Source organism: Eschrichtius robustus, chromosome 3 (genome assembly GCF_028021215.1).
Source record: "Eschrichtius robustus isolate mEscRob2 chromosome 3, mEscRob2.pri, whole genome shotgun sequence".
NCBI classification, from domain to species: domain Eukaryota; kingdom Metazoa; phylum Chordata; class Mammalia; order Artiodactyla; family Eschrichtiidae; genus Eschrichtius; species Eschrichtius robustus.
The window spans coordinates 133,550,650-133,577,622 of record NC_090826.1 but is presented as its reverse complement, the minus strand read 5'-3'; the positions used below and the strand labels follow the sequence as shown (position 1 = coordinate 133,577,622).

At 43.0% G+C, this 26,973-nt stretch overlaps 1 protein-coding gene across 1 annotated transcript in view; it reads right to left on the bottom strand.

Annotated features, from left to right (window-relative positions):
* The window catches only part of PAPPA2 (pappalysin 2), a 300,507-nt gene extending 274,734 nt beyond the window's left edge, over positions 1–25,773 (bottom strand). The window contains exon 1 of the mRNA XM_068538389.1: positions 24,858–25,773. Within this exon, the coding sequence (XP_068394490.1) occupies positions 24,858–25,773 (916 nt within the window). The remainder of the gene's footprint in view (positions 1–24,857) is intronic.
* Positions 25,774–26,973: the final 1,200 nt, after the last annotated feature.

Sequence of the window (26,973 nt, the reverse complement as noted above, 5' to 3'; positions counted from 1 at the left end):
AAAGGAGGCAAGCATATACAGTGGAGAAAAGACAGCCTCTTCAATAAGTGGTGCTGGGAAAATTGGACAGGTACATGTAAAAGTATGAAATTAGAACACTGCCTGACACCATACACAAAAATAAACTCAAAATGGATTAAAGACCTAAGTGTAAGGCCAGACACTATCAAACTCTTAGAGGAAAACATAGGCAGAACACTCTATGACATACATCACAGCAAGATCCTTTTTGACCCAGCCCCTAGAGAAATGGAAATAAGAACACAAATAAACAAATGGGACCTAATGAAACTTAAAAGCTTTTGCACAGCAAAGGAACCCACAAACAAGACCAAAAGACAACCCTCAGAATGGGAGAAAATATTTGCAAATGAAGCAACTGACAAAGGATTAATCTCCAAGATTTACAAGCAGCTCACGCAGCTCAATAACAAAAAAACAAACAACCCAATCCAAAAATGGGCAGAAGACCTAAATAGACATTTCTCCAAAGAAGATATACAGATGGCCAACAGACACATGAAAGAATGCTCAACATCATTAATCATTAGAGAAATGCAAATCAAAACTACAATGAGGTATCATCTCACACCGGTCAGAATGGCCATCATCAAAAAATCTAGAAACCATAAATGCTGGAGAGGGTGTGGAGAAAAGGGAACCCTCTTGCACTGTTGGTGGGTATGTAAATTGATATAGCCACTATGGAGAACAGTATGGAGGTTCCTTAAAAAACTAAAAATAGAACTACCAAATGACCCAGCAATCCCACTACTGGGCATATACCCTGAGAAAACTATAATTCTAAAAGAGTCATGTACCAAAATGTTCATTGCAGCTCTATTGACAATAGCCAGGACATGGAAGCAACCTAAGTGTCCATCATCGGATGAATGGATAAAGGAGATGTGGCACATATATACAATGGAATATTACTCAGCCATAAAAAGAAATGAAATGGAGGTATTTGTAATGAGGTGGATGGAGTTAGAGTCTGTCATACAGAGTGAAGTAAGTCAGAAAGAGAAAAACAAATACAGTATGCTAACACATATATATGGAATCTAAGGGGAAAAAAAAAAAAAAAAGGCCATGAAGAACCTAGTGGCAAGACGGGAATAAAGACACAGACCTACTAGAGAATGGACTTGAGGATATGGGGAGGGGGAGGGGTGAGATGTGACAGGGTGAGAGAGTGTCATGGACATATATACACTACCAAATGTAAAATAGATAGCTAGTGGGAAGCAGCCGCATAGCACAGGGAGATCAGCTCGGTGCTTTGTGACCACCTAGAGGGGTGGGATAGGGAGGGTGGGAGAGAGGGAGATGCAAGAGGGAAGAGATATGGGAACATATGTATATGTATAACTGATTCACTTTGTTATACAGCAGAAACTAACTCACCATTGTAAAGCAATTATACTCCAATAAAGATGTTTAAAAAAAAAAAAAATTAAAACTAGAACTACCATATGATCCAGCAATTCTGCCTTTGGTATTTATCTGAAGAAAATGAAAACAATAATTTGAAAAGATATGTGCACCTCTGTGTTCACTGCAGCATTATATACAATAGCCAAGATATGTAAACAACCTAAGTGTTCACTGATGGATGAATGGATAGAAAGATGTGGTAAATATACTCAACAAAATACTACTCATGCATAAAAAAGAATGAAATCTTGCCATTTGTGACAACATGGATGGATCTTGAGGGTATTTTGCTAAGTAAAATAAGTCAATACTGTTAATAAACCATAATGAAAAAGATACATATATATAGGTGAATCACTTTGCTGTACACCAGAAACTAACACAACATTGTAAATCAACTTCACTTCCATAAAATATTTTTTTTTAAAGTCAAACAGAGAAAAACAAATACTGTATGACTTCACTTCCCACTTCTATGTGGAATCTGAAAAACAAAACAAAACTCATAGATACAGAGAACAGAATGGTGGCAACCCGAAGGGTAGGAGAATGGGGGGTAGGTGTCATGGGTGAAGGGGTTCAAGAGGTACAAACTTCCAGTTATAAAATAAGTAACTCATGGGTATATAGTGTACAGGATGGTGATTATAGTCAATAATATGGTAGTGAATACTCAAAAGCCGCCAAGAGAGTAAATCTTAAAGTTCTCATCACACACACAAAAACTATATGTAACTGTGTATGGTGACGATGGTAACTAGACATAGAGGTGATCGTTTTGCAATATATTCAAAGATCGAATCATTATGTTGCATACCTGAAACTAATGTTATATCAATTATACCTCAATTAAAAAGATTTTTCTTTCAGCTCTTGCTTGGAACTGGCTTCCATTATGCATCAGTGTTTACTAAATTTAAAATTGTTCAAATACTTTACCTTGTATTTAAGTTTGAAGAGAAAGGAAATTAAATTGAGAGAGCATATCTTTTTCATTTTATTCCTGCTCTCAACTCCAAAACTTGTCTTTAGAGACTGTGGGTACCTTAACAGAGCTGTATACTCATGTGGGTCCTCCAGAAAAATCATTTGCATCCAGTTCTCTACTATTATTAATTGCCAGAATTTAGAATGAACAGAATCAACTAGTCTCCCTAGGTGAGAAAAATTCAAATAGTAGTGAACATCAAAGCCAGAGAGTTATAAATAACTGTTTAATGCAGAAATTTTTAAATGTGGCCCCTGTAGAGGAGTAATCCTGATTCTTTGCATTTTGGGGTTCTTTCTTTGCACTCAGGAGATCTGCTCATGCCAAAAGGAAATAAAGAGACTTAAACTATCTTTTATTAAATATCTACGATGTTCCAGACACTGGACACGTGCCAGTCCTTTTAAACCCTACCACAAATGTATGAACTGAATTTTACTGTATTCACTTAAAAACCAAAAAACTGAGGATCACAGAAGTGAAGCAAGTTTTCCACAGTCTTACATCTAGGAAGAACCAGAGACAGCGATCAAAACCAGATCTCGTTGACCAAAAAGCCCATGTTCTTTCCACTGCACTAAAACATTTCAAATTCTAAAAATTAATGGTTAATTGTTCTTTTGGAGCAAGAAGAGCAAAAAAGCTGGTGAGTGTGGCATTAACAAATTTTCAGACGACTTCTTGAAGGTGACTGGGATCTGATTCTCAAAAAAATATAAGCAGGCTGACATCCACACCTGGAAATAGTTCGGAGGACAGAACAGACTGGTTAGCAGAGCAGTTAATATCTCCAGGCTGGCCAATACCTAAGTTGACAAGCTGTCTTGCTGACATTTAGTAAAATGTCTGGGTGGCCCCGCAGGGTTTTCTGTGACACATGACAGTCAGTAATCAATGCTAGAGGACCCTGAAACAAAGTGGGAGCTTCGTATCCCAAAACCAGGGCAGTGACTAAAGGCTGGAGAAAGTGGGAGGGGAGCTAATGTGAAGAACACTCAGCTGAAAACTGCTCCAAGCCAGTGGCTTCCATTTCTTCCTTTTTCTTGGTTTCCCCACTAGGTATGTAACTGGTGCAGGAGGACTCTGTATTAGAAGAGAGTGTAACAGAGAAGGGAAGTGAGATGGTCCAGGTAGGAGCTGCTCTCAAACAATCCAGTCAGACTGTTCTGACTGCTCACCTCCTTCTCCACCAGAAATCCCCTCTGCTCCCCTACTGGAATCTCCTGTCAGTTGGTTTTGACAGAATAGGGTCCCCTGAACACAAGACCAGAGAGAGGGAGTTACACTTCAACAGTGTTCTTGGCATCCTAATGAGGAAAGTACCCACCCCAGGACTTATAAAAGTCAGTATGAAGTGAGAGCAAAAGGAATCTTCTGAGAACTGTCAGGAATCAACCTGTCCTTGGCATTCCTATTTTATGGTAATGACAAATGGGGAAAAGGAGCAATTCATACACTTTCCCTTCTCAAAGCAGAAAAGTGTCTGTGCTTCAAGAACATTATGCAAACTTTGATTTCAGAGTGTTGAAATAAATGGAAAAGCCAAAAAATGTCCCTGTCTGAGGGCCTATGTAAGCCCAATGCTGAGAAAGATGCACTGAGACTTCATTCTCATACACTCCCCAATTAAAATCCTGATCTACAGTCAACATGTCACTTTCCTAACACCACCATTCCAAATACAGTCTCAACCCCATAAATAATGCTATAGAGCTCCCTTTGCCTAAAGTGCCTCCCACCTATGGGTGTGCCCTTCAAAATTAACCTAAGCTTCACCTTGTCCATGAAGCCTTGCTTGACCACTTTAGTCAAAGGAGTTTTCTGCTGCAGCTTGCTGACCCTCATGGTACTGCTGCTATTTTCCCTATTCAACCAAGCAATCTGAAAATTCCCTGAGGGCAAGAGCCTATCTTAGACACCTGTGAATTTCCCACAGGGTGAAGGGAAGAACAAGTTTTAGTTCCTACATTGCACCTGCTCTGCTCTGAAAGTCAAATTGAGTCATGAGAATCTTGACTCAGAGAAGGAAGATATCCCACCAGTCTCGGAGGCGGGTGGGTGGAGGGCAGGGGTGCCCATTGATCCTGCAATTGCATCTGACCTAGAGGTATGATGCAAGGGGGACCAAGTGTTCCTTCCACTGTGCATCTACAGGTGCTCAGACTTTCCCATGATGCTTTCCCCAGCCATCACATAATAAGCTGCTTCCTTCTGAGTCCTACAAGGTTGGATTACAGCACATGTGGTAAAACCTGTGGAGAGATTTTCTTGGGCAAAGCCCTACCCTGGAGGGAACATTTATCCATGAGAGAGTCTTATAGAGGAGATCATTTAACTACAGGCCAAGGTAGAAGAAGATAAAGTCCAGGCAGAAATGCTGTCCTTGGCACAGAAATGGCCATGGAACCTCAATTCCAGGAAAGCCCCATAGCAGAGTTCTTCTCTGTACTTCTGGGAGGGTTAAAATCGGGAGTGAGGGTTCTGCTTCTCCAGGAAGGCCCATTGGCTTCCAGAAAGGTGAGGCTCAATAAAACAGAGAAGTCACGCACAATGTCATCAGCTCTGGTAACTGAAAAAACATGCTGTGTGGTGCAAGTTTGTTTTTAGGAGGAAAATGAGCATAAAATAGGGCCAGGTTAGGTCATGATCATAAATCAACCTGATACAAGGCAAGCTTCTTTCTCAGGATGTTATGCCTATAGCCTCCCTGCACATCTATCTGCTGCCTTCTGCAGAACTACTTACCCAACACCCCACCCCCCAGGGAGAGCATAAGGGGAACAAAAAGGGCCAAGGAGGAGGAGGAGATAGGCGGCCATCCATCAAAGGCCATGCAACCTGGCAGAGAGCAGGGCTGTGTCAGCAGGAACAGTGGGAGAAAGTGAAAAAAAAAGCCCAGGGAGGTTTTCTTCAGCTGTTCTAGATGACTTTCCTTCAAGACAGGATTAGGCTCAGCTTTTTAACTATGAGCCCAAGCTTTTACAGAGTGGGAAGAAAACCTTCTGAGACTATTTCACTAGCATCTTCCCAGAAAAATTTTAAATCTCTCTTTACAGTCCACTCTTCATTTTAGTCATGCACAAAGATGACAGAAACCAGAATGAGAATTTCCCCGGCTTTCCATAGGCCACCCATGCATAGGGTGAGAGTTGATGAGGCAGATTGGCAGGGAGAGGAGAGGGCTTGCTTTGTCATTGCCTGAGAGAGCAGGGAAACACAGAATGGTGAGATGGGAGACAAGACTCCAAAGGCATGCACAACCTCAGAAGAGGTGGCTCATACATAGCAACCATGGAAAGTAGTTAGCAAGGTTCCTGACACAAAGTGTCAATAAATGTTAGCTACTCTTAAGGTTATTATTGTTACTGATGAGGAACAGAGTGGACATGGGGAGTTAAATGAAAAGCACCACCACCTTCTACCTTTAATAGGTAGTGCCTGCCAGACCAGACTGAAAGTGCACACAGACCTCCCAAAGGCCAGCTCTAGACCAGAGCTGCTCAGATTTTAGTGTGTGTATGGAGAACATCCAAAGTTAATATTAGCAGCAAAGTTAATATTAAGGAGTGAAGAAGAAATAAAGAGCCTTCCAGATAAGTAAATGATAAAAGAGTTCATCACCACTAAACCAGCCTTAAAAGAAGTGTTAAAAAGACCTCTTTAAGATGAAAAGAAAGGGTGCTAATTGATAACAAGAACACATATGAAAGAATAAATCTCACTGGGAAGGTAAATATAGTAAAGGTAGTGGATTAATCACTTACAAAGCTAGTATGAAGGATAAAAGACAAAAGTAATAAAAATAACTGATTACAGTAATTAGTTAAGGGATAAGCAAGATAAAAAATGTAAAATGTGACATCAAAAAGATGAAACCTGGTGGGGAGAGTAATAATGTAAAACTTTACAATGAGATGAAACTTAGTTGTTATCAACTTAAAATAGACTGTTTTAGATATAATTTGTCATATGTAAGCCTCATGGTAACCACAAAGCAAAAACCTATAGTAAATACACAAAAGATAATAAAAAGGAACATATGAATACCACTAAAGAAAGTCATCAAATCACAAAAGAAGACAGCAAAAAAGGGACTTCCCTGGTGGCGCAGTGGTTAAGAATCCGCCTGCCAATGCAGGGGACATGGGTTCGATCCCTGGTCTGGGAAGATCTCACATGCCGCGGAGCAACTAAGCCCGTTCTCCACAACTACTGAGCCTGTGCTCTAGAGCCCATGAGCCACAACTACTGAGCCCACGTGCCACAACTACGGAAGCCTGTGCACTCTAGGGCCCAAGTGCCACAACTATTGAGCCCACATACTGCAACTACTGAAGCCTGTGTGCCTAGAGCCTATGCTTTGCAACAAGAGAAGTCACCACAAATGAGAATCCTATGCACTGCAATGAAGTGTAGCCCCAACTCGCCACAACTAGAGAAAGACCATGCACAGCAATGAAGACCCAACACAGCCAAAAATTGAAATAATTAATTAATTAATTATTTAATTAAAAAATAAATACATAAATAAATTTTAAAAAAAGAAGACAGCAAAAGAAAGAGGCTACAAAAACAGCCAGAAAATAATTGACACAATGACAGTAAGCACATACCTATCAATAATTACTTTATATGCAAATGAACTAAATTCTCTAATCAAAAGATTTAGAGTGGTTGAATGGATGAAAAAAAGAAGATCCATCTATATGCTGCCTACAAAAGATTCACTTTAGATGTAAGGACACACATATGCTGAAAGTGAAGGAATGGAAAAAGATATTCTACGCAAATGGAGACCAAAAGAAAGTTGGGGTATCTATACTTATATCAGACAAAATAGACTTTGAAACAAAGACTGCAATAAGATACAAAGAAAGCTGTTACATCATGATCAAGGGGTCAATCCAATAAGAAGATATAACATTTGTAAATATTTATGCACTCAACATAGGAGCACCTAAGTATATAAAAGCAAGTAATAGTCGACCTAAAGGGAGAAATAGACAGCAATACAATTATCATAAGGGCTTTAATACCCCACTTGCATCAATGGATAGATCATCTAGACAGAAAATCAATATGGAAACGTTGGCTTTAAATGACACATTAAGACTAGATTGACTTAACATTTACATACAGAACATTCCATTCAAAAGCAATAGAATACACATTCTTCTCAAGTGTACGTGGGACATTCCCCAGGATAGATTATATGTTAGACTACAAAACAAGTCTTAAAATGTCTTTAAAAATTTAAGAATTGAAATCATGTCAAGCATCTTTTCTAGACACAATGGTATAAAACAATAAATCAATTACAAGAATAAATCTGGAAATTTTACAGATATGTGGAGACTAAATAACATGCCACTAAACACCAGTGGGAAAATGAAGAATTAAAAGAGAAATCAAAAATACCTTGAGACAAACAAAAATGGAAATATGATGCCAAAACTTATTGGATAGAGCTAAAGCAGTTCTAAGAGGGAAGTTTATAGCATGCCTCAAGAAACAAACAAACAAAAATCTCAACTAAACAATCTAAATTTAGACCTAAAGGAACCAGGAAAAAAAGAACAAGCAAAGCCAAAAGTTAGCAGAAGTTCTGAAATATCAAAGATCAGAGCAGAAATAATAACATAGAGACTAAAAAGATAATAGAAAAGATCAGCAAAATCAAGAGCTAGTTCTTTGAAAAGATCAATAAAATTGATAAACCTTGAGCTAGACTCCTCAAGAAAAAAAAGAGAGAGGACTCGAATAAATAGTCAGAAATGAGAGGAGATGTTATAACTGATACCACATAAATACAAAGGATTATAAGCGATTAATACAAACAATTATATACTGACAAATTGGACAACTTAAAAAAAATGGATAAATTCCTAGAAACATACAACCTTCCAAGGTTGAATCATGGAGAAATATAAAATTTGACAGACCAATTACTAGTAAGGAGATTGAGTCAGTAATCAAAAACCTTCAAACAAACAAAAGTCCAAGACCAGACAGCTTCACTAGTAATTCTACCAAACAGTCAAAGAAAAATTAATGCCAGTTCCTCTCAAACTCTTCCAAAAATAGAAGAGAATACTTCTAACTCATTATACAAGGCCAGCATTACCCTGATATCAAAACCAGACAAGGATACAACAAGAAAAGAAAATTACAGGCCAATATCCCTGATGAACATAGATGCAAAAATCCTCAACAAAATATTAGCAAACTGAATTCAACAATACATTAAAAGGATCATACACCATGTCAAGTGGGATTCATTCCAGAGATGCAAGAAAGGTTCAACATCTGCAAATCAATCGTGATACACCACATTAACAAAATGAAGGACAAAACTCATATGATCACCTCAATACATACCGAAAAAGCATCTGAAAAAATTCAATTTCCATTTATGATAAAAACTCTCAAACAAATTGGGTAGAAGGAATGTACCTCAACATGACACAATCTCTATATAATAATCCCACAACTAACATTGTACTCAAGGGTGAAAAGTGGAAATCTTTTTCTCTAACATCAGGAACAAGACAGGAGTTCCCCCTCTCACCACTTGTATTCAATTTGGTATTGGAAGTTCTAGCCAGAGCAATTAGGCAAGAAAAAAATAAAAGGATCTAAATCAGAGACAAAGTAGTATACTTGTACCTATTTCTAGATGACATGATTTTATATATAGAAAACTCTAAGGATTCCACTAAAAAATTGCTAATACTAACACATGAATACAGTAAAACTGCAGGATACAAAATCAATACACAGAAATCTGTTGTGTTTCTATGTACTAATAATAAACTATCAGAAAGAGAAATTAAGAAAACAATCCCATGTACAATTATATCAAAAAGAATAAAATACCCAGGAACGAATTTAATCAAGGAGGTGAAATCCCTATATATGGAAAATTATGACACACTGATGAAAGAAAATGAAGAGGACACATATAAATGGAAAGATATTCTATGCTCATTGGTTGGAAGAATTAAGATTGTTAAAATGTGCATATTTGTCCAACCAATCTACAGAATCAATACAATCCCTATCAAAATTCAATGGCACTTTTCACAGAAATAGAACAAACGATCCTAAAATTTGTATGGAAGCATAAAAGACCCCAAATAGCAAAAGCAATCTTGAGAAAAACAGAACAAAACTGGGGGCAAAATGCTCCCTAATTTCAAACAATATTACAAAGCTATAGTAATAAAAACAGTATGGTATTGGCATTAAAACAGAAACAAAGATCAATGGAAAAGAATAGAGAGCCCAAAATAAACCCACACATATACAATTAATTCATTTATGACAAAGTAGCCAAGAGTATACAATGGGGACAAGACTGGCTTCAAAAAATGCTGTTGGGAAAACTGGATAGCCACTTGCAAAAGAATGAAACAGGACCACTATCTTATATCACACACAAGAATTAATTCAAAAGGGATGAAAGCTCTGAATGTAAGACCTGAAACCATAAAACTCCTAGAAGGAAACATAGGCTGTAAGCTCCTTAACATAGGTCTTGGCAAAGATGTTTTTAATCTGACACCAAAAGCAAAAGCAACAAGAACAAAAATAAACAAGTGGGACTATATCAATAAAAAAAAGCACATTCATTGCAGCGTTACTTACAATAGCCAAGATATGTAAACAATATGTGTCCATCAATAGATGAATGGATTAAGACATTTTGGTATATACAATGGAATACTACCCAGCAATGAAAAAGAATGAAATCTTGCCATTTGCAACCACATGGATAGACCTGGATAGCTAATATGCTAGGTGAAATAAGTCAGACAGAGAAAGAAAAAATATCATATGAGCTCTCTTATATGTGAAATCTGTAAATATATATAGGAAAAGAATAAAAACAAACAAAAAACCAAAAAGCTCATAGATACAGAGAACAGACTGGTGATTGCCAGAGGTGGGGACTGGAAGGGTGGGAGGAATGGGTAAACTGCTTTTGGTTTTGTTTGTGTTTTAGTTTAAAAAATGGAATTAAAAAAATAAAAATTTAAAATTAAATAAAAATCACATTTTAGATGAATATTTAGGAACACAGGAAGGTGTTTACAGCTTGTTTATTTTAAAAACTATGTAAATTCTAAAACAAGATATATACTTTGATCTAAATTTTATAAAATAACAAATATATGCTTATTTTCATAAATGCAGATTCATAGGAAAAGGGTTTCTTAATTTTTATATTTAATACATTTTCTACAATAAGCAACCTCTCTTGAGTCCACTTACTTATCTGTAAAATGGAACTAATGATAATGCCTCCTTCATTTGATGATCAAATGCATTAATATAGGTAAAGCCTAATTACAGTAAACACTCAAAAATGTAAGCTGTTATTAATTATGGTTATTTTTAGCCTGTCTTCTGCTGAATCTCCAGTATCTAGAATGGAGCCTGACACACATTAGACACTCAATAAATATTTGTTGAATAAACTGATTAATTAAGAATTATAAACTTCATGTAGGACATTGGTAAAATTAAAATCAGATATTTTGGTTGGAATAGATCATAAGGGACATTAAATAAGAGTTAACCAGTTTTGACTTGCACTCTGGATGACAAATCAAGAGCCACTGAGGGTTTTAAGTAGCAAAAGATAAGACATGGCAGAAGGTAACCTACTCAGATTTGCTTGTTAGAAAATTGTAATGGTGATGCTAGAAAATTTTAAGTAATAATGATAATGTAAGGACAAAAGTAAGTTACCTAGTAAATAGTAAGTTGATTGTTTCCATTTCTATATGGCCTGGAGGTTATTTAAAGGAATTTTGCACTGTTTGGAAAAGCCTAGAAAGCAAAGGGCTTGGGCCACTGTGACCCCCAGAACTGCAAAGAAACAGGCCCAGCACTGCCATTGACCTGAAATCAATCAGGGGCAGCAGGAGCCTCCTTCCTAAGGAAGTTGTCTTGATCAGGACAGCAAAATGCAACATTGCTTTAGGCATTCATCACCTACTGCCTGGGTGGTTAGCTACTTTCTTGCTAAAAAAGTAGTCCACAAGGGCTAGAAAAAAAGCCACCTGGATAGCCAAGCTGGAGTTCCAGTGTGCCTTTCAGAGAGTGGCCAATGTATTTTGGGTCCTCATGCACATCTTCCAGGACAACCCTGTCTCATCCCAACTTCCCCAGACTCTCCCAGGCCTTAATCCAGACCCAAAAATGGCTAAGGGGAGCCAGCCCAGCAGCCAATTGAGAATCCAAAAGGTGGTTAATACTATTCTAGTTAATAGAGCAGACTGAGGAGTGTGATCCGCTAGATCAACCAAACTTAATAACTGTACAACCTTGAGCAACATTGAGCAATTTCTCTCATTTTCCTCATCCATGAAATGGAGATAATAATGATACCTAATTTATAGGGTCTGAGGGAGGATTAAATTAATTCACACATGTAAAATAATGAAAACAGTGCTTAGCACGCAATAAGCACTCAATATTATTATTCACTGTTAATAGTATCATTTTAATATATATAGGCCCTATCTCTCCAACTGTATCATAAACTTCTTGAGAGCAAGTAGTCCTGTCATACACTAACTTTGTGCTCAATAAAGATCTGTTGAATAAATAAATTAGTAAGTGAGAGAATGGATTAAAAAACAAATTGAGCTAGGTACTTCCTGTTTCCAGGCCCCCTGTTGTCCTCTTTTTTAGACTGGCAAAATTAACTTTCTCTAGAAACAGTCTCTCCTCCCCCTCCCACAAGGAAAGATGTGAACAGATGGATACACAAAACAAAATTTCTAGCGGGACAATGAGAAAGAGACAATGCATACAAACCAGAAGAAGCAAATAAATAGAATAGATAATTTCTGAAAGTTTAGAAATAATCATAGTTAATTCAAGTTGCAACTACACCCAATTCTTCTGGGAGACTAGTTCCTGGTCAATATTTATCAAGTATAGATATATTTGGTGGGCTGAGGAAGGGGAAGATGAGGTGGAAGATAAAGGTAACCACCCCTTCTAGTTATTTTCAAGTGAATTTCAAACATTGTAGCCATCTTCCAAATCAATAAGATTTAAAGATTACCATGTCTTCCTGTGCCTACTTGCAAATAGAAACATTTACTTCACAGTTTGTAAGACTAAATCTTTCCCTGTGTTTGTTCACTCATTCATTCATCCTCTTATCAAATATTTATTGGATGAGTTTTATTTGCTATCAATGCACTAGGTGCTATGGGTATAGCAATGAAAAAAGTACAGCCCCTGACCTCAAGCAGCCCAAATGGGGAGCTAGCCTAGGAACGAAATAGTGTGGCAGTAGGGCCATATCTGTCTAACATCAACCCCCAGCACAGTGTCTGGTGCACAGTAGGAGCTCAAAGAGTATCTGTTGAATGAATAAAAAGTAAGATGGGACTTGCAGTAAGTTGACCTAAGTGTCTTGATAAGGCTGAGTATAAGGTGTTAGGAGAATTCATTGGAGAACAAATCTGTATCAGCGAGACCAAGGAAGGTTTTCTGGAAGAGATATCATATTAACTAAAAACCAGGGAGTAACTAGAAGTAAATTCAAAGAATGTGGGTTTGGGGAGTAGTTTCTTGTTAGGAGAAAAAGTGCAAAGGGCTCAGGTCAGAAGCCAGAGGCTGGGGAAAGAGTGGTATATCTGTGTCACTGCTACTAGTTTGGTGTTGCTAGAACGCAACTAAGAGTGTGTGTGTGTGTGTGTGTGTGTGTGTGTGTGGTTTTGAATGTGTAGGACTGTGAAGTGTAAATGTGTGTGCATGTTTAAGTATGTATGTGTGTATGTAGGTGCACGCGTGTGTGCACGCGTGTATGGCCGGGTGTGTGAGGGTGCATCCCCCCTAGAGGGCAGTGGTGAGCCTGAGGACATAAGTAGGGTACCATATGGCATACTAAAGAAGTGGACCTTTATCCTGAGCTCACACGGGGGTCATTCAAGGGTTTTAGGCCAGAAAGTGACTTGAGCCGCTTGGTATTTGAGAAAGCTCAAAAAAAAGTTCAGTCAATTAGCTGAAGAATGAATTGGCCTCTCAGGTGAGAGATGTCCAGGATTAGTGTAGTGGCTGTGGGGATGAATAGGACAGGTCCAAATGAGGCTATAGAGGTAGAACAAACAAGACTTGGTGAGTGATTCCTGGTATTATATGTGATGTTGAGGGAAGTAGGGGTGAGGGGTATTGAAGTGGGACAAGAACCCCCAGGGTTCTGGCCTGTGTGGAAAGAGCTCTTTGCTGAGATCAAGGAAACAGGAGAAATGAGACAGGTAGAAGGGTTCAGTTGAGACATGTTGGGACCCTTCGCTCCTTGCTGCTTCTTCCATAAAAATTAGAGATGGCTTTGCATAGTGGATAAGAGCATGTACTCTAGGGATGGAGCCCTCAGGTCCAAATGTTGATGCAGCATGAGCAGCTGTGTGTCATTGGACAACATCCTATTCCTCTCTGTGCTCCAACTTCTCCATCCACTTCCTTGAGTTGTTCTGAGGAGCTCATGAGTTAACATTTTCAAAGTGACCACAGTCATATGTGGTTCAGAGTAAGAACTATGTAAGTATTTGTCAAATAAAAATCCTTTCAATAATTTCTTGAGACAGTTGGGCATGCTTTCCATTTCTGCTACCTCATCTTGCGTTATTTTCCTGTGTGTTTATGCTGTCTTCTGCTTTAGACTCCTAGTGCTTTATTACAAGACCTTGAGACTTGGATCTCTCCTACCTTAAAAAAGTCTCTCTAAACCTGTGTCTACTTCTGACTCCTATTCCTTCCCCTCATAGCGACTTTCTTTGCAGAGTGTGCTAGACCCTGCTCCAGGTCTTCACAGCCTCACATCTTATTCATACCTCCATTTGCTGGAATGTGGAGTCCTCTCCCAGCCCCCAACTCCAGAGTGAAACTGCTCTCGCTAAAGTCTCTGATGATTTTCTAACTGCTTCGTCCAATGAGCCCACTTCAGGCCTGATGGCTTAGTGGGTGCTCCGATGCCATCTGACACTTGGATATCTCCATCCTTCTCTCTTTTCCCCAATTCTGCTGCCTCCCAGGCCTCCTTCAGTCTCTCTGGTTTCTGGCTCTCCTTCTCTAGCCTCGAGGAATTCTCAGGCTCATTGAGACAGGACTGGCCCTCCTAGGGGCTGAGCTATAATGGTGTAGTTTCAGGTCAGCTCCCACTGGACAGTGAGCACCTTCCAGGTGCAGCCCCTGCCTTCCTCATTCTTGATTCCCCAACACGTGACGTAATGCCTGATACTTCACCTAATAGGAGCTCAATAAATGGTGGATGAAGGAATAAATGAATGGATAAATTAACAGATAGAAACCCAAAAAGGTATGTTTCTTTTCTAACCTGCCCAAACTGTACCGCAATTACTTGTATGAGAGTTAGCAAATGCTGAGTCACTGCTTGAATGATGATTCACTAACTGATTGATTAAGTTTTAAGCTCTGTGACTTCCCTCTCTGATCAGCAACTGGATTTCTAATCCAGAATTGAGCCACAAATACTGGTCTTGATATCCCAATTGGTTGCCATGGCAATGCTTCAACTTCAAAATGCTCTGAAATTTTGGGTTCCAGTGACCATATTGTAGATTTGGGCAGAACAACTTTTCTCCACGACTCACTTCTGACTCATAAAGAGAACTGGGATGTTTTTGTTTGCCCACTGGGCTTTATTTCCTGGATGTTCTCCTTTTAAAAAAATCCAAAGAGTAGGATTATTTTAAGGCAGGTAATGGAAATGAGAAGGAGGGGATGCTGTTATTTTTTGGACACAAACTTAACATAGAGATATGCTTTCTAGAAGGTGCTAGGGCCATGGGGTGTATGATGTGAGCAGGAAGGGATTTGAAGAGCCCCCAGAGTAACCTAATCCCATGTACTGGAGCACAGAAGCATGGAATTTATGCACTTGTTTATGGCAGCAGACACTGAAGCTAAGGGATGTTCAGGGTATTCAGGCTCAAAATCCAAACGAACGTGCTGCCTTCCTCTCCTGTTTATTCTGCCTCCTCAAGGCATGGGCTAGGATGGGAACAAGGAGCAGGCCTACTGGAGCGCACATCCTGAATGACTCAGGTGGGCAGCCAGCCCCAGAGGAACAGCAAAGTAGAGCACGAAGGAGGGAGCAGAAGGTGAGGAAGGGCAAAGCATTGCCAGTGATGGGCAAAGGGGTGAATTTATTTGGGCCGCCAAAGGTGATTCCTACTTTCCAGCTGCACCCCTATTACTCCTGAATATTTCCAACCTGCCAACCCGTGCTCCACCCAAGAACTACACCGAGAGTGCCCGTAGGTTTCCATCATCCCTGAGGGCTGAGGGAACACACAGCCAACGGAGAATGAGGAGAGAGCGGCCAATGGTGGCACGTGGATCAGCCGAGACCCCTCCCCACTGCACTGTCTCCCTGAGGTTGTGGACACAAAGAAGGGAGACAGTCACTGAAGGCGGGGATGAGGACAGGAAGAGCAGTAACCGGTGTCAGGCACTGAAGCTGCACCGTGATAAGGAGGATGATCACACAGCCACACTCGGAGGAAACACTTCTGTGCCACCACCTGGAAGTGAGTCTCCTTCCCCAACCTGCACCCCAAGACACCTGGATGACTCCAGAACCCCAGGGCTCCTCCTTGTGAGTCAGGCACCAGGTCCTGAACAGAGTGGGCCACAGGGAGATGGCAATGCTTAAGCACCCAGAGCTGGAATCCAGGGAAAAGTTCAGGACATTATAGGGGAGCTATATGGCCTTTATTTTCCCTTCTCCCCTCAGTTTCTCTTCTTCTCTTCTTCCTGAAGGAGCTGATGCATCAGAATCCAATGCACTGTGACTTTTGAGGGCCTGAGTGTTCCCCACGTGCATGTCATTTGGGGCTCATGCAGGTGGAAAGTCATAGAAAGTAATGCAGTTCAGGCCAAAGGAGAACTCCCGCCATACAGAGTCAGGTTCAGGGAAGAATGGGCCATCTTAGGATGCCCTTGAGTAGCTGGAGGACGGAGCTTGATGATAGCTCCCATCTCAACCAGTAAGGCCTCCCTCTGATTGCAGAGGCCTCAGCACAGAGGTCCACGTGTCTACTCATTGTACAAGACAACATCACATTTCTCAAAAACTACCCAGGTGCTACCAGATGTAAGCAATGGCCAAGCCCTAGTCTTCAATGAGGCCACAGAAGTCTTTTTAATTTTAGTGGGTCAAAATATAAAAGCAAACCCTCATGCATTCCTGGGAATTGCAAAATGGTGCAGCTATTTTGGAGAATGGTCTGGCAGTGCCTCAAAATGTTCAACATAGTTACCATATGCAATTTCACTCCTAGATGCCTACTCAGCAGAAATAAAAACATAAATCCCCTTGTGTATGGTATTCATAGCAGCACTATTCATATACCCAAAAAGTAGAAGCCACCAAAATGTCCATCAACTGGAGAATAGATTTTTTTTTTAAAAGTGACATATCTAAGGAATACTGCTCAGCAATGAAAAGGAATGAAGCTCTGCTGCGTGCTAAAACATGACGAACCTCAAGTGAAAGAAACCAGATTCAAAAGACCACATATTATATGAAATGTCCAGGGTAGCCAAATCTATAGAGACAGAAAATAGATGAGTGGTTGTCTCTGGTTATTGTGGATATGGGAAGGAGGAGGGGGAAATGGGGAGTGACTACTAATGGGTAATGTGTTTCTTTTGGGTAGAATGAAAATGTTCTAAAATTAGATTGTGGTAACAGTTGCACAACTCTGTAAATATTCTAAAAAACATTAATTGTACAGTTTAAACAGGTGAACTTTATGGTATAAAAGTTTTATCTCAATATGCCATTTATAAAAAAAGAAAATATAGTTGACCCTTGAACAACACAAGGGTTGGGGCACCAACCCTCCATGCAGTCAAAAATCCATGTATAGGGCTTCCCTGGTGGCACAGTGGTTGAGAATCTGCCTGCCAGTGCAGGGGACACGGGTTCGAGCCCTGGTCTGGGAAGATCCCGCATGCCGCGGAGCAACTGGGTCCGTGAGCCACAACTACTGAGCCTGCGCGTCTGGAGCCTGTGCTCCGCAAGGAGAGGCCGCGACAGTGAGAGGCCCGCGCACCGCGATGAAGAGTGGCCCCCGCTTGCCGCAACTAGAGAAAGCCCTCGCACAGAAACGAGGACCCAACACAGCCAAAAATAAATAATAAATAATTTTTTAAAAAAATCCATGTATAACTTATAGTAAGTCCTCCGTATTCCCAGTTCCTCCATATCCGGGTTCCACATCCTCAGATTCAGCCAACCACGGACCAGGTAGTACTGTAGTATTTACTATTGGAAAAAACTCCACATATAAGTAGACCTGCACAGTTCAAACTCATGTTGTTCAACGATCAACTGTAAATAAATAGAAACTCCATCTGGAATGCTCATACAAAAACCATCCGGACTTGTTTTTTGCGGAAAATTTCTGGGAAGTTTTGTTTTTACTTGAATAAAAGGTGTTTCCCTACCACTGATACTGTCAGTCTCTCTGTAGGTATTATCCTGGATAGTGTAGGACTAGGAAGCAAAGAAAAAGAGGACTGTGGAAGAAGCATGGCATGCAGGAAGAGTCCTGAATACCAGGTGCTGGCAAACTATGGCCCACAGGCAAAATTGGGACTGCCACCTGTCTTTGAAAATAAAGTTTTACTAAAACACAGCCATGCTCATTCATTTACATATTGTCTATGGCTGCTTGCATGCTCTAATGACAGAATAGCTGTAACAGAGACTATGTGGCCTGCAAAGCCTAAACTTTTTACTACTGTGCCTTTACAGAAAAAGTCTGCCTACCCTGCTCTAGATTCATGAGTCTACTTAAATCTTAAGCCTTGCTACTTAAATCACAGTGCACACACTAGCAGCAGCAGCACCTAGGAGCCTGTTAGAACTGCTCCCCCAGACCTACTGAAACAGAATCTGCGTTTGTGTTAGTTGTGTTAGTGCAAGAAGCAGATGCCAAGATGGGGTTCAACATACCAGGATTTTGTTAGGAGAGACAACTAGGAGAGAAAACAGGGAGTGGGCCTGAAAAGACTGGGAGGGCCATCAGTTCATGGTACAGGTCTGACCTGAAGGAAGGAAAGAGAGAAGATGGAGTGGAAGCATTGTAAACTGTTATACAGTCTAAAGAATGAGCTGCAAGGCCATCACGAGTCCTCAAGGCAGAGACAACTATCAGAGGAGATCTGAATCTCTCAGGAACTGGTTTTCCTTACCCCTGCCACACCAAGGCATGTGGCCTCAGTGCAAATGCAGTGACAAGTTCAGAGCACAGCACCTCTGTCCTTGGGCAAGGAAATGCCCCGTAGTTGGCATTCTCATTGCATCCGCTGCAAGGTGTATTCCCATAGCAGCAAGGACATTTTGAGAAAAATACCAGGTGATCTCCATGCACATTTAAGTTTGAGAAGTAATGCTCTAGAGCAGGATTTGGCAAACTCTACAAAGGGCCTCACAGTAAATATTTTAGGCTTTGCAGGCCATACATTCTCTGTTGCAACTACTCAACTCTGCCCTTCAAAGTGGGAGCAGCCACACAGAGAACACACAATCAAATGGGGGTGGCTGGGTTCTAATAAAACTTTATTTACAAAAACAGGTTTCAGTTTTGGACCTGATGGGGCCCAGAGGCCAGAGTACACCAACATCTGCTCTAGAGTTATGGGGTTTAAACTTTTTAGAAGCAACAAAACTCTTTTTTCATATGAAACAGATAAGACAGGGGCTGCTCCTCTTGATGGTGGGCAGGGAGCCCCGTGCCCAACAGTTCCCCTCAAAAGCTCCTGAGACGCCTCTGCAGGCAGCAAAAGTAGAATTTGAAAGCCACTGCCCTGGTTCCCCACAAAGAGCCTCCAGTTACAGAAAGTAACTTCTTTCACCCTTTTCTCATTCCTAGTGGGCATCAGCAAGCTAAATTTCTACTTTATCTGTTCTACAAACATAACTGAGGGTCTAACACCGTGCTAGATATTTTGGGATGACAAAAGTGAACCAGACATGCCCTTGTTTCCTGGGCAACTTTCGCTAAATAAAAATGAGACATGTATAGAACCTCTGAGGCAGGAAGCAATGTGCACCCCAGGAAACCACCGGTAAAGGGCTGTGCAAGCGGGGAAATGGAGGAGATCACCTTCACACAGGGAATCATGAAGACTCCGTGGACGAGGGGCAGTGAGCTGTGAAAGGAGGGGCAGAGTGACAATCTGTTGTACTTCTAAAACCAGACCTGGCCTCTCTTCTGGAGGGCCATATCGTCACAGAATAGAAACTCTTCTATACACAGATGCTAGCTTACAACCATCAGGACATATGGCTTGCCCATTATAGTGGGCAAACCCACCCCCAGAGACCAACGACCTCACATCCAAGGTTCTTCCATGCCAAGGGCGGGGTTATATGACCTCACTACACATCTAGGTCGAGATCAAGGAGCAGAGCTAACTGTGGAATAAAACAGGAAATTCCTCAGGGCCCCATGAAGGCAAACACTCTGACCTTGACCATCACTGCAATACAGGAAGAGGCAGGTGAGGGCTGGAGAAACCTCATCTTCCAAGGAGCCCTGGGAGAGGTATAGACGTGGCTCTTCATCTGTTACTGAATCCTTCTGGATAAAGAGCGAGATAGCAAACACGGCCTTCCTTTTAAATTCTCTTTATATCTACGTGGATACTTTTGTGTGTGAATCTATGAAGCTCCACACCCCACATCAACAAAACTCCTCACCCTGAGGACGCCACTCCCTTACTGGGAGAAGGGGTTGTTACACCGTCCTGTGAAATCTCATTTCTCAGGTGTCATTCAAAACAAAAAAGCTATCAATATGCCTTAAACAAGGTCAGCAGATGCTAGCTACCAGGAAATCCAGAGAGCTCTGAAAGTTATGTGAACTACATGACACGGACATATTTCTGGAAAGTGAGCATAGCTTCCATCATATTCTCAGAAGAGTGTATGACCCCAGAAAAAGCCTTGGACCATTGTCCAATGTATTAAATAGTATTGCCCACGCTAAAAAAAAAAATGATTTTTTAAAAAAACAGAGTCTTTTCAAGCCACTGATTCCACAGCGTTCTCAATCATCTTGAGACCATCTTGCAAAAAAAACCCTATTTACCGTCATTCCTATTTTACAGATTAGCAAACTAAATTCCTAAGAAATTAATATCCTAACTGAGGAAGGATTGCAGGTTGGCGGGTTAACACCAAAGATGCATTGGTTAACACACTGCTTTTAGCAATCAATGATCACCTCCCGCTGTTAATACCACTTCGTAAATAAATTCCACGGTCAAGCCTGTGTTGGGCACTTTACATACATGATTCAAGTAAACATTGTAACAACTCTGCAAGACATTATCTCATTTCTCAATCTAAGGACACCAAAGCTCAGAAAAGTTTAATGGATTGCCACAGGTCGCAGCACTGATTAAGTGTCAGATGGGGTCTGATTCCAGGTCTGTCTGACTCCCAAATTCTGCCCTGGCATCTCCTCTGAAACTTGGACCCTCAGAAAAGGAAAACTCATCTTCAAGTCAGGGACAGTTTCTTAGACATCTTTGTATTCCCCACAGAGCCTTGCCCTGCTTTGCATGGCAAGGCACTCAATAAATATTTGTTGAGTGAAGAAACGTGGGCTTGGGCTCCAGTTCTACCATGGACTTAACTGACTCAGTCTCCTGCCTCTTGGAGCTGCAGGTGGTTACTCAGCTGGGCAACTTCAGGGAACATTTGAAATCAATTATGGGTGAGGGGGAACCTATTAAAAGGTCCTCTTCTGTGTATGTTGGGGTTGAAGGAGAGGAAAGGAAGTTGAGAAGGAGAGAAACAGGATGGTTTCAGGGTTGGGTGCTGGAGCTTAAAGATTTCACACGAGGATGGAACAGAATTCGGCTTAAGTCCACTGCTGAGTTCCAACAGCCTATCCAAATGGGATCCTGACCTCAGGCTACTCCTTGGTGGCCACAAATCCCTGAATTGCCAGGCCCCTGAGTAGTTACTTTTATGGAGGCCCCTGTACTGGAGCAGCCACACACAGTCTTTTCCTAGGCCCCCTTGCCCCACGTCAGAACTACAGGAGACTGGCAACTTCAGAAGGTCTAACTTGCAGGGGGCCCAGCACCGTCACTCCCCCTCCAGGGACCAGAATCTTAGCAGTGAAAGCCTGTGAGGCCTGCACTGTCCTTGGCTCTAAATGAAAGTATTCCAACAATCCATCCAGAATCCAACTTCCTATTTTGGAAGCACGTGGGAGTTAGGGGTGGGGGTGGGGGGAGGGAGGTAACTCTAGTTGATTTTGTTTTCTTTACCAGATGCTACAAGTGCCAGTTAGTCACAACCCAAAGAATGCCACTTTAGCCCTTTCACATAGGCCCTGCAAAAAGACTTGTATGAAGCTGACCCTAAGGGATGCCCACCGACAATGCTCTGGGAGGGGATGATTAAATACCTCCCGGAGGCCGGGGGAAAGGACAGCCCTCCGAGAAACCAGACACATTCCCCACTGCGTGGCTTCCAAGGCGCCGCCTACTCTCCTGTGCACGAAGCAACGCTGCCACCTAGCGCCCTGTGTGGGAAGTATTCCCTGAGGCCTCCCATCTCAGGGGGGGGTTCCTCTACAAGGGCAAGGGCTGGTACAGCTGAATCACTTAATATATCTGCCGAGGAGAAAATGCCCCAAGTTTGGTAGATGGAGAACCGGGAAACTGGGTCTATGTTAAGTAGGTAGAATCTGAGGTTTGAGAGCTGTTGGAGAAGAGTATGGGAGCCAAGTTTTGCAGCATCTTGGGTTATCCTCAGTGAAGCAGCAGAACTTCCATGGCTAAATTGTATTTAGCTCTCAGGAACACAATTCAATTGTGGTCATTCTGCACAGCTGAAGGCCAACCAGCCCAGGAACAGGCAGTGACCAAATAAAAGGACCAGTGCTAGGGTCAGAGAGGGAATTTGGGCTGATCTGTTGGTAGGAGTGAGTAAATTAGCGAATCGGAGACCTTTATTCCGGGGGTAGGCGGGGGGGACTAGCCTTGGCCCTTCATGGTTCTCAGCCCTGGGGCCCCCAGGGGAAGTGTACGGAGCTCACAATGAGTAGACAAGGATGCCTATGTCCTTGGGAACCCGGTTGCTAGAATCCTAAAGAATGAAAGCCTTGTTCCCAGGCCCCATCTCTCCCAGACTTTTACCCTAAATCTTTCCTGAATATTTTCTGATGTGCACAAATCTGAACAGATATACAGGGTGGGAGGTGGAGAGGAGATAGACCTGGGTATTCCCTGCCCTCCACCTTCCTGGTGTGGCCCTATAGGGGAAATACCAGCACACCTCCAGGAACACTTTGATTTGAAGAGAAAGAAACCTCCGAAGCTAGACTGTCTGCGAAAGATTTCCTGCCTAATTTTACATGCTTAGGGAGGTTATGAGGATTCAGATGGGCACTTTGGAGAAGGATCTGAGTGTGTGCTGTGGCAGGGTGGCGGGGGTGGAGGTGGGCACGGGAGGGAGATGTACGGGCTTGGTGGGGGGGGCAAGGGAGGAGGTGCATCAAGGAAGGCTGTAATTGGAATCAAATCCTGACCCTGTTCTCCCCACTGCAGAGCATGAGACAGAAGGACATGAAAGGGATGGGAAGAGGGGTCAGGTACCCACTGTCCAGAATCTGTTCCCTCAGGTTTGGGTTTTAACAACTCAAAGCACTGGTCTCTTAGAGCCTCCCTCCTATATTCCTGCTGGATCCTTCTCTGATTCTTCAGAGCCAGGGAACTGATCCCAGGTCCCTATGCCGCTACTGCCAGAGGAGGGGTAAGCAGAGTGGTAGGCCCCGGTCTAGACTGCAAGCACACAGTTTCCCTGGCAGATGGGTACTAGGAAGTGAGATTAGGCAGCAAGAAGATGTCATCTGGGAAAAACTGTGAAGCTGCCAACTCTGATCAGATAATCATCTCATTATTTCTTCCATTTGGCCCCAGAATAAGGATTTCCTTCTACTCTTTCTCTGCCCCCACCTATCTCACAGCCCAGCCCCTTCTCTATCCCCTCCCTTCACCCTCTCCCACCCCAAAATAAAATCACGCAAAACCACAAGACTCTAGAGCACTCAGTGTCTGGGAATCCCAGCTTCCAAAAGAGAAATCACAGCCAAAGAGGGGGAGACAGCGTGTCCGGAAGGGATGTTCCAGCAACACCCCATTGAAAGAGGCTCCCTCCTTCCAGCTTTCTTTCTCTAGTCTGAAACTTATTTGCAGGCATCCAGTAACCTGAGAAGTTTTTAATACGGGGAGCTGTCAAGCCTTTGAGGGGTCCTGGAGTTCCATTCCCAGTCTGCCTTTGGCATACCTCTCATTCCTTCTGTTACCCCATCGATGTCATAGGACTGGCAAACATCAAACGGTGTTGTGGACAATCCGGATTAATAAGATTTAAAGGGTTCTACTCGGTGCCTAGCCTTGTGTGAGGTTCTGTCACGGGGGGCTCCAGAGGGATAATGAGAAACTGAATGATGAAGTAGCACTTCTAACCCCCAACCACCCCTTGCCTGAAACCAATCCCCCCACCCCCGAAGTAAGGCAAAGGAGACATTCCTAACCCCACTCTTTTCTTTGTCTTTCTGGGTGACTTCCCATGAAAGCCAAGATCTGGGTATAGAGTAAAATAAATGTGGGTAGTGTTCCCAAACACTGCCCCTGATTAAAACCATAGAGTTATACAAGGTGCATTTTAGGTCCCTTTTACAACGGCCAGGGCTAGAGACCAGGGTCCTGGCTTGTGAGTGCCCACCTTTTCCAGTCGACCTTTCTATTCCTAGGCTGGACTCACTCGTGATTTTTAGGACAAAGCAAAGGGGACTCAAGGACCTGGACAAGGTAGTAGCTTTCTGCTACATTCCAGGGCTGCTCAAAGAAAAGGAAACCAACCAGGACCCATTGGCTGCACACCTGGCAGCCTTGCTCTCTCGCTGCCTGGCCCAGCCCAGGCTTGACTCACTGCCCGGGTCTTTACACTTTCATGTAGTTTCAAAGTTGCCTGGGTATCTCATACAGGACTATGAGAAATGGAGTGTGACACCTCTTCCCCACTGACAAAGAACCAGAGATCTTCCCCTTTAAAGAGGGATAAGAGAGTGAGCTGGAGGTCTCCTAAGTGCCAGCACAATGTATAGAACCACATGAGATCAATACAAGGGACAAATGCTCTTGTGGTTACAGAGTCATTAAGGTAGATGATGTCTGGAATCCTGCTGTGCAGATGAATAAAGGCCCTTCCCCCTCTCTGCTCAGCCAGCCCTCCCTGGCCCTCCTGCTCTGTCCCTTTCCCCTCCTTGCCCCCAAAGTCTAACCTCGTCAAAAAAGGAAGCCAACCCTACCCCCGCGGACTACGGAAAGCCCAGGAGTGGGTTATTACCTGCAATGATGGCTGGGCTGTTCTGTCCTCCCTCCGGTTTCACCCAGGCTTCCACTGTGAACGCCTCCCGGGGAATGTCAGCCAGCACTTCTGGACGTAGCAGCAGCTGCTCCCGCCTCCCAGAGAAGTACAAGACAGGCAATCCTCCTTGGGGGCTAAAGGTCTCTGCTTCCCAGTCGGGGTCCCCTCCACCATTCTGGATGCTGCCCTCCGAAGAGCTGGTTCTGACCCCATGCATAAGGGGATGCTTAGACCAAGGTTGGAAGTGCCGGGGAGCAACATTGGGGTCTCCCTGCACACCTCCTGCCCGCCCCTTCGCCACCTGGCGACGACGCCTGGTCTTGGTCCGGCCCTTCCTTTGGGTCTCTGGTCCGGGTTCCTTCTGGCGTGGGAAGGTGGTGATCTTGGTGGCAGCCAAGGCTCCGTGTTCTTGAGTCCCAGCCTCACCTAGAGGCTCCTTGGAACCTTGATCGCCAAGATAAGTGTCATCATCTCCCAGTAGCTCCGACTGCCCAGTAGGACCATCCCCTACCCACAGGGCAGCTGGCCGCTCAGCCTCACTTGTCACTCCTGCACTTCCAGTCAGGTGTGGGGGAACAGAGCTCACAGCCATTCCCTCGGCGTCTGGCTTACTGCGCCCTGCATGGTACGTTCCTTGACCCGCCGCAAGGTAGGGCCTCGGGTAGTTCCCAGGTCTGCTGGGGTAGACCCCAAAGAGGTGACGCCGAGGAGCAGCTCTGGGTCTTCTAACCTCGGCCCCCAGCCAACAGCGTTCTCCTTCCAACAGCACCTGACTCAGGTGTCCTCTTCGAGCCAAGGATCTCTTGCGTGTCCAGCCCAGCTCAGAGCTGACGGTACTGAGCGCCCACCCAGCCAGAATCACCAGGCTTATGCTCAGAATCTTTAAGCACATCATACCTCCACTGGCTCTTTATACAGAACCAGAAGTCAACTTCTGGGTACCACACCAGGGTGATGGAGAGAAGAGAAAGAGACAGCTAGCAGTGGATTCACAGTCACCGGGCAAACTGTTTTGTTCACGGACCAAACTTTTTCAAGCAGCCCCAAAAGAGAACCTCTTCTGGCTACCTGCACTGGGTGCTGGGCCAGGGCGGCCTCTGTACCTCACCCACCGTATGTGTTTCCCTCACCCTTCTCCCTTGACCTCTCTCTCTCCTTGCTCTAGTTTAGTCCTTGCAGAATGAAGTTCGTTTCTCTGGGTTCCTATGAATTTCTTCCAGAGAGCTCAGGTTTCTTTCTTTTTCTTTTTTTCTTTCTTCAATAGCCCCTCCCCTCGCTGATACTAGAAGAGGGACACCTGGGCATAAGCCAAATCCTCTCAAATACACACTCACTCACAAACATACCACTCACTACCTGAAGTCATTACAAAGAATCTTAGCTTCTAATTTTCTTTACTCTCTCCTTCTTCCTTCCCTAGGAGTTACCTTCTCTTTGTAGTCTTTAACCTCAAATACATCCACCTTCCAATAAACTGCTAGGAACACTGGTATACAGACACACAGAATTTGATGCTTATTATCTAAAAAGCCAAAAAGAATCTGGGGGCACAAAAATCCCAGCTGGTACTTAACCTTCACTCTCCAGATGTCCTCCTCAGCCAGCTCTCCATCCAGCCTCCAGTCTGCCTGTGCAGGTCAGAATGTTTCCCTCAGCTCCGTGCTTGGGGTTGGTGAGTGTTAAAGGTTTTTTTTGTTTGTTTGTTTGTTTTATCCCCTTCTAACTTGTTGCTGTGTTGTAAGTCTCCGTAAAGTTCTCCTTTGGGGTGCCAGTCTGGTGTCCTAGTAACCTTATGAGTCTGAGAGCCCTTGACTTCACCTTCTGTGAGTCTTGTGGGTCCCTGGGAAGATGGAAAAGAGAGCGAGAAGAAGAGCATAGCCTTCAGGGGACCTGTTCTCTCCGGTCCCTCCTGCTCCCCTTCTCTCCCTTTCTCTCTGCCTGTAATTATCTTCTTGTTTGTTTCATTTAAAGACAATGATGATGTCAAAGCTAATAAGTTCGGTGCATCTCTCCACCTACTCTCTGTCCCCTCCTCCCTCCTGAAAACCTCCCCACCTCACTGAGGCACAGGGGACAGACGCCACTCTTGGTTTCC